General features: G+C 41.0%; 1 protein-coding gene across 1 annotated transcript; it reads right to left on the reverse strand.

Annotated features, from left to right (window-relative positions):
* Positions 1-12,543: 12,543 nt before the first annotated feature.
* Positions 12,544-14,245, reverse strand: nkx2.1 (NK2 homeobox 1; the record flags this gene model as incomplete). Its single annotated transcript, XM_084569751.1, has 2 exons — positions 13,809-14,245; positions 12,544-13,217 (listed from the first exon to the last, which is right to left on the reverse strand). The coding sequence occupies exons 1-2, from the start codon at positions 14,173-14,175 to the stop codon at positions 12,544-12,546; spliced, it is 1,041 nt and encodes a 346-aa protein (XP_084425877.1). The 5' UTR covers positions 14,176-14,245.
* Positions 14,246-14,660: the final 415 nt, after the last annotated feature.

Below are 14,660 nucleotides of genomic sequence, written 5' to 3' on the forward strand. Positions count from 1 at the left end.
CTTCCTATGTTGTGATATCTGCTGGAGGTGTAAATAAGCAAATGTTTGCTACACCATGTCCCTATGGTCGTTACGTCCTGGCATTTTTAGAAGATCTATGGTTTGTATTTGCAGAATTAAAACTGTTCATGCCAAATCCAAATTCCTAGTTACATGATCAGGGTCATGGCCTCTGTGTTCTCTCACAGCTCTGACTGGTCAGCTCTGATATTTGAGGTCAGGAATGACCAAGTTAGCGCTGACAACTTGGTCCTCCTACGTTGTCCTCTACACAGTCGAGACAGTAACCAGCAGAGTCTAAATGGCTGAAGTGCGGTGCAGTGAGTCAGAGTGCTCCAATCACTCAGCAGTATTTCCCTAAGAGGGTGTATGTTGATAGTTCCCTTGTTATTACATCCTCAGTCAGAACTATGGAGGCCCGTCTGAATCATGGCCATCTGCCAGCACCAGACACACTGAGCAAGACATGAGATATTTGTGATGGATAATGGTAAACAAATGATAAAGGAAAGTGACATTGTAGTCAGGAATGCACTGAAAGTACATGTTGCTATAAATACTATAATTGCAAGGTGCATAACAGCATTTTGCAGCAGTGGGACTATTCAGAGTGTTTACTTCTGCCAAAGCAGCAATAGCACAAGTAATGTAGCTTACTTATCGTATCAAAAGCACAGCTCTGGTTTTTTGTTGTTTTAATGTTTTAAATTATTTTAGTGGAGCTACTTTTAATAAGTTTATATACTGGTGGATAGTGTCGTCTATGAAAATACATCATGATTTATGATTTACATCTGAATTCATCATCTACAAACAGCATCACTGTAAAATGAATTGTGATATATTGTTGAAACGTAATGTAGTTAATAGGATAAGTGTACGCTTATTAATCTACAATCATATCTTCTGGTCTGGAGGCATTTTGTTTATATAGTTACTACCGCGTTATGAGTATTTTTATTTTGTTTGGTAAAACTGCTCTTAAATACATGAATATGTTTAACACAAAGGCTCTATGTCTTTTCAAAATGACATTATAGTGCACTCTAAGCTATGTCAATCATTATGAACTTATAAATATTATTATTACAGGTATAATTCAGTAAATAGTACAAATTTTGAATACAAAGAAAAAAGGAAATACAAAGACTACAACTTCTTCTTTCCACCACTGGTACTCACTGCATGGAGAAACCCTGTTGAATCTTTGAAGTATTAAATAATGTAATGTTAAAAATTAGTCTAGTATGTTGCTATGAATAAGAGTATTTTACTTTTCACTCTGTTCCCAGATAATTCACTGTACTTCGTTCTGTAAATCTGTCTGCCAGCAGCCCCACAAATACATCTTGCCATATTACTCCCCGCTTCATGACACCATCCCTGCCCCCACCTTCAGCTGACTGCACCTGTCACCTGGGGGCCTCTGCCTACATTCAGGATCAATTTACATAACCTCATTTAGCAGTTCACAAATCAGAGCCATTAAGAGCTACTAACAGGAACCAAGGGTTCTAATTTAGCTTGCCTTTCACAGTGGGAAAATTGTGCAGTTCAGGCCTACAAATAAAGATTCAGGTCTTGGCTTTGATTGTTGATTGTGATGGTAAATGTACAGATGATTAGAACAGATTTTCCCCCTGTATTGATTTCCTGCCAAAACACAGCAGGCACTGGTCCTGCACTGGGAAACCACTAGAAGAGGTGAGCGCTAAGGGAGTTTGCTTCAGACATTGATATGCACATATATTAAGGTTTTTAACTATAAAGTGTTAAAAGAAATCAGTAGTGCAGCGTGTGCATGGTGTTCACTATATTTTTCACCACATATTTAATGTTATTATATGAAATGTAACATAGATTTGTTTAAAAAAAACACAAAGAATGAATGAAGAATATCACAATCAGTTCAATAAAACAGTTTATTTACCGCAACTGTAATTTTTGATTTCTCTGTGCACACCAGACAGCGTCCCTGTATCCCTGAACTGACAGCCGTGCGGTAATTTGAAGGACTTGCTTGATACTTAAATGCTTTTATTTACATTTGCGTGGCAGTGTGACAGTAGCAAAAACCAATTCAGAGTCGTGAATAGCTGAAGTCAAGAGCTGAAAAATTATTTTCAATCTGCATTCAATTTGGCAAAGATGGGGCTCATAGAATAAAGAGGCTGATTCAGATTTCCACTTGTTCACCACTAAACTTGGTGGTGCAGCATTGTGAACGTGTGCTTTTAGGGGAGCCATATTTTTTTTTTTTGGTGGGGCTAGGGGGAGTGTGTGTGTGTGTGTGTGGTGGGGGGGGGGGGGGGGGGGGGGGGATGTTTAATTAATCAACAAATCAGCACTCTTCTCACCAGCGTTCCAGGCCCATATGTTTGCACTTCAGGCTGTAGGACAAGGAGGACGCTCGGCATGAGATGCATCCAGCCGCCTACAGATTTTGTCTACTGCTGTTGCAAAACGTGATTGCATAACATCAGTCGTCAGCAGGCAGATAAGAGCTGCGATAACAAGTAGGCCCATAGAGTTGGCAAGGTTTAGACCAAACAGTGCTGAAAGACCCAGACGCATGCATTGACTGTATAAAAGCTTTGGGGGTCAAGTCACATAAAAATGAAAAGGTTTATGAGGTGTGATTCAGTAAAGTGGCCCTGTCCAGCTTTGGTCCGGCTCGTTTTTAGTCGTTTCACTTGAGGATAATTTATTACAAGTGTGCAGAGCAGGACTATGTGGGGGTTGGGATTTAACAGAATGGTGCTTGAAAATGCTATAGCAACCAACAAGAGGTTGTGGGCCTTTGGTAAAAGCAACTCGGATTGTGTAAAAAGGAGATAAGGCAGCCGATCGTGAGCGTGGAATATGACATTTTGCACACTTTTATACGAAGCAAGTAGGCAGCTAAAGAATAAAAGTGATGCACAAACTGCTTTTTAATGATAAGAATGGAGACGTTAAGTTGTTTGAAATGAACTTTCAGACTGTTTTAACGCAAACAGATGAAACTATTTGACAGATTAACTTGAGCCCGAGGGAGATTAAATGCTAAAAAAAAAAAAAAAGAGACTTGGACTCAAGCCAGTGTCTTGTCCATCACTCCTTGTCCAGGACAAGGGAGGAGACAACTGTTGTTGCTGTGTAGCCTAGACGAATTACTTTTAATGAACATGTAATTAATGGAAATAGACTGAACGGTTTCAAAGCAAACAACGATTCTAATTGATTTGCATTTTCCTTTTCCTTTTTTTTTTGGGTGGGCTCTCCGATTCCCTTTGTCAGGCGCCTCTATTGATTACCTGCTATGTGTATCGCTCCGCATGTGTTTTCCTTCATTAAGAGATAACGGGTTCCTGATTACTCCCATCCCCGGGTTTAATGTTGCTTAATGTCTACTTTGTTCCCGTGTCATGTCGGAGGGCAGGGAGAATAATGAGAGAGTGGGTGGGCCGTGATTGGCCTGCAGTAAGGCAATAGTGTTTAGGACGCCGGCTGCAAGGGGATCAGTGGAGAGGTTAGAAAAGCAGGACCTTTTGGGCTGGATGAAGCGCAGCATGTGGCCTCAGAGTCCGATTCACTCTCACTTACGCTGCTGTTTTCTGTTAAACTGCCATTTTACTATCAACACCTGACACCCCTGCACCGATTTCCCGAGATTTGGGGCTTTTTTTTTTTTTTTTTTTTGGGACGGCCAAGTGTTTAACATTAACGCGCCTCCGTGCAGCTTTGGGGATTAGGATACATATAAGCCCTCGTTCAGTCGATTTCCGTTCATTTAGCCTGTAAATTGACCAAGTAAGAAATCACATAGGCTATATCCTGCTGCGCAATTCAGCCACCGGAATAACATACAGTGACAATTGGCCAAAAAGGAGAACTACCGCGTTGTGAACAGAATTGCATGTTAGCTAATTGTTAATTTAAGCGGCTCGCAGTGGCTAATTATGTCGGCACAGCCAAGCCATTTGCATGATGGACCAGCCACCTGCCTGAAGGCGCTGCCAGGGCAAACTATATAATTACTGAACAGCAGTGGGGCAATTTTTGACTGTCGCCCCTTTTGTGTCGCATGAATTCCTCGTAATGACATATTTCATTAGGGGGGCAAATATCACCCCCTCCTCCCGGCTGCCGAACAAAACACGCGAGTCTCAACAGGTCCTAATATACGGGACCTATTTACATCCACCTCCACCCTGTGTTTTTATTAACCTGTAGTTATGTGCGTCTTTGCTGTGAGTTAAATGGACGAGCCGCGTCTTTTCTCAGCTCGGCTCTGCAGCCTATAGACCCCGCTCGGGTTAAAATGGACCAGGCCTTTTCTTAAAGTGATTGCAGCCTGAACTCATTAAGCTGTCAAATGTCTAGGCTTTGGGATCTTGATTGCTTATTGTGTTGCAACATTCAAGGAATTTTTTTTTTTTTTTTTTTAGTCTGCAAAGAGACCCCACTATTCACTCTAGCTGGAGAGAATGGGCTACAGGCTGCATGGTGGACTATTGGGTTTCCTCAAGTTTCCCCACTTTACTGGGAGCATGCTTTATGTTTTATTATTTATTATTCTTTTAGGAATGGCTCAAGATAAGAGCATTTCCTTTCCAACATTGCAGTATCCTCCGGTGACCACAATAATCAAATAAATGCACATATATAAAAGAATGTTTTTAATGCACTCCAGGTTTTCTTGTAGTTTTCTTATAATTTTAATAACCGCTGGAGGAAGTTAGCTATATAAAACAACTGTGCACAGTCTATATAGGCCACATACAGTCCTAGAAGATAGATTAACAACAAAATGTGCTTGAAAGATGAAAGGACTCAGTAAAGGTTCTCACTGTTTGTCATGCATTGCTTCTTTTTGCTATTACTTGGTCAAGATGAGAACGTTTTAATTGCAACTGTAGGGTTTTAACCAGTTATATAAACCAATCAAACAGATGTTTTGTTTATCGAAACACTCATTTGTAAAGTAGGCTTACAAATACATTAAGTGGAGTAGAAAGTACAGAAATAGGATTAAGAGAAGAAGATAGAAAGTAATATATGTATGAATTAAGTTTCCTGCTGATACTTTATATTATGGCATGTTTTTTCTGAGTGAATTTCTCGATTAAAAAAAAAAGTAATTATATATTATAATGTATAAGTGCTCTTGTGTGTATGGCATGCAGATCCATTTAAATTCACTTAAGGTTTTTAGCATGTGAAAAGGGATAGCCTTGGACTATTCAGACCTCCATTAAATGGAGAAGAAGTTATTGCTGCAGGCCCATAGAGCGAGCGGCGGCTCCCGGGTCGGTGTGGAGGGTCTGGTGTTAACGGGGTTAGTGATGGCTCGTTGGTTTCTAAAGGACTCCTGCTGCTACTGTACACAGACATGACAACTGCGCTTTAGTCTGGTCTCCTTTAATTGGCATGTCTAACGGGAGCGCGCTCACACGTCTTGTGTAATCTCTATCCCGGTGCGGACCTTCTACACAAGTTAAAACTCAAGATATGAATCACAATCAACACTTAATACTAGGGTGAGGTGGGCTAAATTTTAAAGGGGAAAATCTAGAAATATGTGAGATTAAAAGAGACAAAACTAGAAAACGTCTGGTGGAAGAACACAAAGGGACAACAGCTCTGAATGTTTGGACAACTGGGAAGATACATCAATAAAAACTACTATTTAACATGCATGGGTTGTTCCACTGAGGCTTGTGTCTGGGGTTAATAAATATTTTTTAGATATTTGCAACAAATGAATGATGCCCATTTAAGATGGATTTACACCCATTATGAATGACATGAGGTGGTAGCCCTGCATTGTTTATGGAATGCATTTAAAAATATAAGCTCAAAGAGACTCATGAAAGCAGGCTCGGGGTATAAAGAAGCTAATGGACCATGGCTGGAATATGGCTTGGGTGTTTTTGGTAGTCCCTGTAAAAAGGATTTTTTATTTTTTTTTTCAGGGGGAGAAAACTTAAGAAGTTGAAAGAAAAGTGAAACATTATTTTCGCACCTTTTGTTTGTGCGTGTATAATTTACTCGAGGAAAGGGGGTAATTATGTGCACAAATTAGCTTTGAAATGCTATGATCTTAACTAAGCTGAGAGAAACCAGCATAGTTCTTTTCTGAGTTTGTCAAATATTCAAGGAGGTCTGGCTTATCCAGGGATGCTTGATGTGTCATTAAGCTTCATGCGGCTGCAAGCTGGGAACAGGGTCTATAAACACGCGGTAGAATTTTCTCGCTTTGAGTTAAATCTGTGATTGACAAGCTCCTTATGCATGATGCTTGTCATAAAACAAATTTCCACAGCCTAAAACCACTCCTAACCATCGCTCTTATCCCACCCCGACTTCAATCCTAATTTTAAACTTATCAACAAATCAAAGTAATCACGTTAAATAACCATATATGTACTTTTTATCTTAATCTCAACCACAAACCCGGTCTTCTTCTAAGGACAAATACAAGATAGCATACAGAACTCAGTGATGGCAATATACTGCACACTTACATTAGCTTAGTTGGACTCAGCCAGAAAAGCACTTCATTCTTTTTAGAATAAGAGAACCTGAAACGTTTCGAGTATGACCGCCAACTATGCCAGGTCTCAGTCAGCACATATAACTTCACTGTTGTACATAAATAATGTTTCATTTGATGTATTGCCTGTAATTGGGTCACGTCCTCGTGCGATGGAATAGGTTCTCGTCTCCTTTTGAGAAATAATGTCATTAATAACGCTGACTCAGATAAACTTGACTGTTGTAATACAGTGGATATGTGGGTGTGTTATGGACCTTTGCTGTGTGTGTCATCATCGGGCCACTGACCACAGTGTGACTCAGCACATAGAAGTTGCAGGTATGTGTTCAAGACAAAAGTACAAAACACCCACACAGGTTGTGACAGGTGATGAAAAACTGACACAGTTTCTAGTATTTTACCAAAAGTCACTGAATTCAAACTCAGCGACCATGCCATGCTTTTCCTACGTCTATGTAACTTGGTGACCCACCGATTTAAAGGCAATGAATCTGAAAAAAGGCATTTCCAGTTTTATTTGAGCCCCTACTCTTGTGCTATTTAATTTATGATTGAGAAATTGGTTGAGCGTCTAATCAACTGCGCCACAAACAAACATCAAACTGTCGCACTATCAACTACATAATTGCAAACTTTTATTGTTAAATTGTTGTTTTAATACATTTGTAAGTTGTAATGGTGTATCCGTTTTTTGATTATTTGTTGTTTTGTGATCAAAGCTTAACGTGATTTGTGACAACTATAGCTACCCAAAACTACACTTTATCATTAGGTAGTGGTTAGGCAGACCAGTATCTTAGTAGGAGGTTCATTCATCAGTCTTTCATCTTCTGTAACCGCTTATCCTGGGAAGGGTCGTGGGGTGGGGGGGGCTGGAGCCTATCCCAGCTGTCATCGGGCAAGAGGAGGGGTACACCAGGCCAGGACAGGTCTCCAGTCTATCACAGGGCTAACACAGAGAGACAGACAACCATTCACACTCACACCTACGGCCAATTTAGAATCACCAATTAACCTAACCAGCATGTCTTTGGACAGTGGGAGGAAGCCGGAGTACCCAGAGAGGGAGAACTCCACACAGAAAAGCCTGGATTCGAACCTGAAACCTTCTTGCTGCCCTACTAGGAGGGTATTTTTGGATTTCAAATGTCTTCCTCGTCCTCCTTGAGGTCTATCTCGAGTAACGGAGGCGTGTGTAAACACTCCCCTGCAGCTTTATGTCTTTACATCGCTCATTATTGTGCAACGATTGCTAATCCATGCTAAGCTTTGGATTGATTTAAGTCTCTCTTTTCAGCTCGACCCCATCCACACGTTCTTCTTCATTCAGAAATGCATCACACTGCCAAGGCTTAAAACCCTCCAACATCTGTTTCAATGCGACTTCAACGTCTACGCAGATGATGCTCTCCTTTAAACCATATTATCTTTAGCAGCACATTCACTATAACAGATTGTAATGTATATTTTTAGAACCACAGAGCTGGATAAGACAACAGCCAGGAAGTCTGGTACCTCTTTAAATGGTTATTTTAATCTATAGTAGAGTTCTGAAGAAGTTTCTTTCAAATGTCTTTCGAAGAAGTTCAGAAATTAGGAAATATATATATATATTTTTTTTTCCAAATTAAAGAGGCCATTATTAATGGAAAGCAAATATTTAGGAAATAAGTAAAGTAAGGTTTGCACTGTCATTCATTTAGCTTTCAACTTTTGTGTTTTCTTATCAGCATTAAAGGATTTTCAGCCAAGACACAGCTCAAAATCTTAGTTTTACAGCAAAAAATAAATAAATCACATCTATTTACAAGTTTTCTGCCTTTTTAGCCTTTGCATGAGGTCCATTATGTATTGAGTTGAAAATTCGTGTGATTTGTGCCATTTTTTTTTTTCATCCACCCGAGCAGTATTATTAAAATGAAGATAAATGGCAGCCAGTCCCAGAGAAATTTTCTTCAAAAAGAAACAAAGCCAAATGAACACAGGAGATGTATAAAATGTGCTTTGTTCATCAGAGGGAGGGAGAGAGAAAAAGACTCCACTCAGCGAGCTCTGAATGCTGCATTTCATGCCTGCAACAATTATGCTGAAAGGTCAAGTATTACAGCATCTTGTGCTCCGCTTTGCATGCAAAGTATTTCAGTTCACAAATGACCCTCGTTTGCGCTCTTTGCACAATGGCTTGAAGAACCAGATAAACGTAGGACAATTAAAGATTTTTGCTCCTAGCTCACAATAACATTTACCAAAGGGGGTGATTGCAGTTGCTGTGTAATTGTCCTATTTGTAATGCACATGAATGCTCGGGCCTGCTGCAATGAAATGTTTAGGAACTTAAGAAAAAAGAAGGAGAGTGGCTGTGTTTTAGGAAGGAAGTGCGTTGTATGTTTCGTAAAGTCCAAACAACATAATTATGAATTATTGTGAAAACACATAACGCATATTTGGAACGGTCATTTGTGCAGATTTTCTATTGATGTATCTTTTTCAGCACCGTGGACAGCACCCAAGTCATCCGCCTTGCATCTTTAGCAGAAAGTTAACTTTAAAAAACTGCACAAAACACACACACACAAAGCAGTTCCTCACATTTCTAGTCCTTAGATGTCACTCTGAATTTCACTGCTAACATATTTCTGGTTTTATCACATTTCTTTGATTTGTTTGAGGTTTATATTTGCAAAAAGTGCAGAGTTAATGTTGCAAATGTTTGTGTCCATGTTCATCAGTAGTGATATATATATATATATCAGGAGTCACACTAAATCGAAAATAATTGTTCATGGGTTACAGATCTGGTCTAGTTAATATATCATTATGTAATATAAATACAGTTTTAGCCATTCTTACAAGCTTAAGTATTAGACTTTTTTTTTGTTTTGGAGCAACCAATTAATGGCGAGGTATGAGCCTGGGAACAAATGACCCAGCAACAAATATCCATCTTTAAATGATCTGAAGAGAGACATTTAGATTTACTTTATGCATACTTATCCACATCTTAGAAGTGATGACTGAACACGTAAATTAGAATTTGTTCAGAAATGCAAATTAACGATAAAAAAAAGTCGAGGTTAATGCGCAGTGTTACTAGACGGTATGTTGCAAAATGTGTTAATTAAAACCCTTTTTTATTATTATTCTCCTTTTCTTTCACTTTCGGTGCCGACATGAATATTTAAATCAATTTCTCCAGGAATATTATTGCACCCACAGTTTTGAGACACACGCTCTCAAACTTCAAATTTAGCCTCAACTCCGCTGCGCTGCCACTGATCCAGAGGATTCCTTGGTGCTAAACAGGCGAATAAAATTCACCAGCTACGGCCACTAACTCAAATATGATTACCTTGAGATTAGAGACTAATTGCTTGGGGTTCATGGAGACAGCCCACCATAAAGCCAGGAGGACTTGGGGAGTTGCACTGTGGGCTTCCACAAAAGAGAGCGATGAGAGCACACACGCTTCCAACAAGTCATTCTCAACAGCTACAAGCTCCACACAAAGACCACACACCGCGCCAAAGACATGTTAATGTAATCCCAAAGTTCTCACTTCTCTCCCGCACAAAACCTGCCCTGCAAAATACCTAATAGAAGATAGTTTCTGAAGCTGCTGGGTTTTCACTTAAAAGTCCTCTGAGGGGCATTTTTAGGCGCTGCCTGGTGGCCTGAGGCTGAGGCTGCCTCTGCTCGCTTAACGCGCAAATTGGAATTGCTTTCCAAAATTTAGCGAAATTCACCTATCTTTAATAACATTTGTGAACAAACTGACTATTTAATTCAAAAGTCAGAAATGAATAATTGCAGAAAAATGAGTTTGTAGTTGTAATAAAAGTCTATGAGCTAAGAAGAAAGGAGAACAGAAAAATGACAAATAGGTCTAATGCTATGAGTAGTGGTTGTGCGTCAAAGTGCATACAGCTGGACACTGTTAATGCCAGGAAACAAAGTGGAGATGATAAACAAGAAACCCGTCTATTAACCGCAATGTAAAATACATTAAAAGGGAACAGGTGCAGACATAACCTGCAGGGTTAATGCATAGCTGCATGCCAGTACGCTATTTGTGCAACCTATAAAAAATAGGGGAATGCTTGCTGGAATAGTAGCTGCGAGTTGGTCGATTAAAGAGCTCATTTTAGCCTTGAATAAAAACTCCTAAAACATTTTTTTCCCCTCCCCTGAATTTGGGAAAACATCCCCATCACCTATAAATGGAGATTAACTTTCAGCAAAATTGGAAAACGTACAGAAGTGATCATTTGTCTCAAGATAACGGATAAATATCTTTTGTTTTGAAACAAAATAAAAAGCATGCTTAAAACATTCACTTAAACATCTATATTTTTATGAATCTGAAGATACTTTATGTTAAATTATTTTTTTTTCTGTTAAGAGTATCGTATCCAGACTGCAAGAAATTATAGCTGTGGGATATGACGGCGCTGAATTGAAAACAACTTATTTCAGCCTTAAACGAAAATCACCTATCGTTACCTCCGTCGCTTAGCAACCACACTGTTTACGGCTAAGACTTATAGCTCTATTAGGTGGCGGGAGAATAGCCCCTAATGATTATTATACCCTTTTTTATCCAGCGAACCTACACATAAAGGAAAATAAATTACCGGTTGTGTTTATTATGTGTCCGATTAAAATAAAATAAAAAAAAAGGCGATCAAATAGGAGTAAAGTAGCCTATCTTAAAAAATCTCTATATAAAAAAATAAAATGTTTGTGGAAATTTGATATTGACGCCCGACGCAGACAGCCCCTTTCTCCGTTTCCTTTCAATTCCCCGATTGATAACTGATGAACCGGCTTGATAGCCCCGCGTCGACAGTTCGCCTTTGCCCGTGATTTGAGAAGAATACCGCGCTGTTTGGCCAGGGATTTCATCGATAAGCTGCCCTTTGAGCTGCGCTTGTGTTTGATGTAGGGAGCCGAGAGAGACCTCACCTTTCTGAGTCACAGTCAGCACACAGAGGGAAAACACACATGCACGAAGGGGGGAGAAAAAAAAGAAAAAATAAAGCACATAAAGGCTTTAGTTTACTCTGCGGGGCATGCTTTTGAGCCTTAAATGATAGCGCAAGACTGTGATTTGTCAGGAAAAATCAGCCCAGGTGTTGGAAATGTCAAAACAAGAGCCTGAGTGTTGTTACTTTGCCAAACCTATTTTGCATTAAATAAAAGCCTTAAAAAATAGATATAATAAAAAATAAAAATGTTAACTTCCTTGTAATAATAATAGCCTAATAATAGCAATAATCATAATCATAATTACGCGTTAGTTTCATTTTCGTTTTCTACTATTTTTTCGCCCCACTGGACTATTTCTGCCATTTAAACCCGCATGTTTAGACATATTTCACAAAAAAAAGTTTAACTGTCTTGTTTCCATAATTTATTAATAGGACTGTTTTGTAGTAAGTCAAATATCTATATAAGTTACAAAGAAATAAAACGTACAAATACCAATGAAACGACAACAAACCGGCAATAGCGTCAAAAACTTTGTACAACAAATAGCTAAAATTCAAACCTTTTACAGAAATATACAAGCTAGATCTACGGCGTTACATTAAATTCTATTATAAATCAGAGCCATCACGTGTGTTTGTGGAGGGGAATTTAACCAGCACCCATAATACAGCAGTCCCATATGCGTCCCATATTCGGGTTCAGTTTTTTTTTTTTTTTTCTTTTCTCTTTCCCAACTATTCGGCCTATTTGACTGCTGATTCTTCTTTTGTGTCAATATAATTTACATAAATAAATCCCAAGACTTTCACATCCGCAGTTTCTGGACCAGTGTTTCTTCCAAACAAGTCCACATTTCCTTTCAAAAGGTGGAAATTCAAGAAGAGCTGCACCGATTTCACTCGGTTCTTGTTCAAATGCGCACATTTACAGTGGAACTTGCCATGACAGGAAAAAAATGTCTTTTTTTTTTTCTTTAAATAGAAGAAGATTTAAATCATAGCCGGCGCCTCTTGTCACCACGTCCTGCCGTATAACAGGGCTGAACACTGCAAGGCCGAGCCGTACTCTGCGCCGGGGGAGTTGAGGTGAGAGAGGCCGGCTACTTGGCTCTGCAGAGAGGGCGGACTGGAGGAGTGCGGCGCCAAGTCTGGAGAGTGACCTGTGCTTCCCACCTGCTGGCTCTGATGCTGCCCGAGGCCGGACGTGTTGTTGGACATGATCATGGCATTGCCCCCTTGCTGGTGGTGTGTCTGTGCGGAGGACGTGGGCGTGTGGCCGCTGCCTTGGCAGGGCTTCCCGTCCTTCACCAGCACGGGCACAGCCACCCTCCGCGGGGACTGCTGCTGCTGCTGGCAGGAACCGCTCTCCTGCTGCATCTGCTGCTGGGACACTTTGTCTTTAGCCTGCCTCTTCATCTTGTACCGGTGGTTCTGGAACCAGATTTTCACCTGGGTCGGGGTGAGGTGGATCATACTTGCCAGGTGTTCCCTCTCCGGCGCCGACAGGTATTTCTGCTGCTTGAAGCGTCGCTCCAGCTCGTAGACCTGCGCCTGGGAGAACAGCACTCGCCTCTTTCTCCTCGGGGTGCTGGACAGAGAGCCCATGCCTTTGCCCACGTCCGCCAGGGAGCTGAGGCTGCCCATGCTGCCCATGTTCATGCCCGACGACGAGCCCATGAAGCGGGAAACTGAAAGAAAGAACAACAATGAGCTCTGGTTTCATTTGCAACAGGTGTTACGCTGAAAATCAACCATTTGCGTATAAAAATCATGCACAAGCTTGTTGTTTTTCAGTTATTACAACGCCAACAAAAATATTTTTCATGCCGGTCAAAAAAGTGCAACCTAGTACTATTTTTCATTTTGGCGTATCAACCTGAAGCAGGTACCCTCAAATGCGTGTCAAAGTCCATATTCGTAAACTGTCAAACTGCATCGGCTAAATGCTCTTCACAACTGACAGCATATTATTATCGGATTAATGTAATAAAGGACTCGACACTGGTTAATAAACTGTGTCAAATAAATTTGCAAAGCGTAAAATTCTCCTATCCCGAGACTTTTTCTAGCGCGTTGCACTCCTTGGATTAAATATGGGATTTGCGTGTTTTTTTACTCTCCGTAATGACAAGAAAAAAATTAACCAAGGAGAGTTTGAGCACAAAGGCGCAGAGGTGACAGAAAGAATGTAGCAAGTACGAAAATGCAGGACCACGTAAACCTGAGTTTCAGGTTTACGCACATTGCGATAACGCGAAGCACAGGTGCCGGATACTCACTGGTGGAGAAACGCGGGTCTGGGTTGGCTCCGTACCAGCCGGTGGCCGTGGCGCTGCCCCTCATGCCGTCCTGGTAGGACGGAAGATCGCCCATGTTGCCCAGGTTGCCGTTACAGTAGCCCCCCATGGCCGAGTGTGACAGCTGAGAAACACCTGCCGCAGTCATGTGGTAAGCCGCAGACACAGTCCCATTATGGCCCATGTGGTGCTGCTGCATCGCCGCCTGAGAGACCTGGGGCTGCCGGTAAGAAGTGAGAGGTGCCCCCAAGTTGTTATTCTCCATACTTACTTTCTTATAGCTCTCCTCAAGGGGACTCAAGATATCGGAAACAGAAAAAGGAGTCGTATGCTTAGGGCTCATCGACATTGTTCTGTGGCTGGAGAGGGAGAAATTAGAAGGCAAGGCAATCTCTCCTTCTCTCTCCCCTCTCTTTTTTTTTTTTTTTTTTTTTTTTTTTTTTTTGGCCAAAGCCCCTCTGGTTCCTGTTGTCTCAACGTCGATCCTGGTAGATGAACACGTAGGAGAGCGCCTCAAGTCCGCCTTAATTGGATTGAGTGGGAGCTCGGCGCTGGCTTTGGTTTGTTTTAGCTGGGTGCCAGGTTTAAGGCTACCATCAGAGGCGGGGCATCGGCAACAATACCAAACAGCTCTAGCCTCCTTTCGCCGAGCGTAATTTCACTTACAAGACATGTGCACCCCTCCCACTAACAATAACATAAGCGCTGTACATGATCATAAATGCTCATCCCGGCGGCTGCGGGCGGTGTCCGAGCTCGCTGCTGCTGCTGCAGCTGCTGCATCTCGAGTTTGTGACTTGTTGCTGATAAACACGCGGCTGCACCTTGGGATTG

This window comes from Chelon labrosus, assembly GCF_963514085.1.
Source record: "Chelon labrosus genome assembly, chromosome: 20".
Taxonomy (NCBI): Eukaryota; Metazoa; Chordata; class Actinopteri; order Mugiliformes; family Mugilidae; genus Chelon; species Chelon labrosus.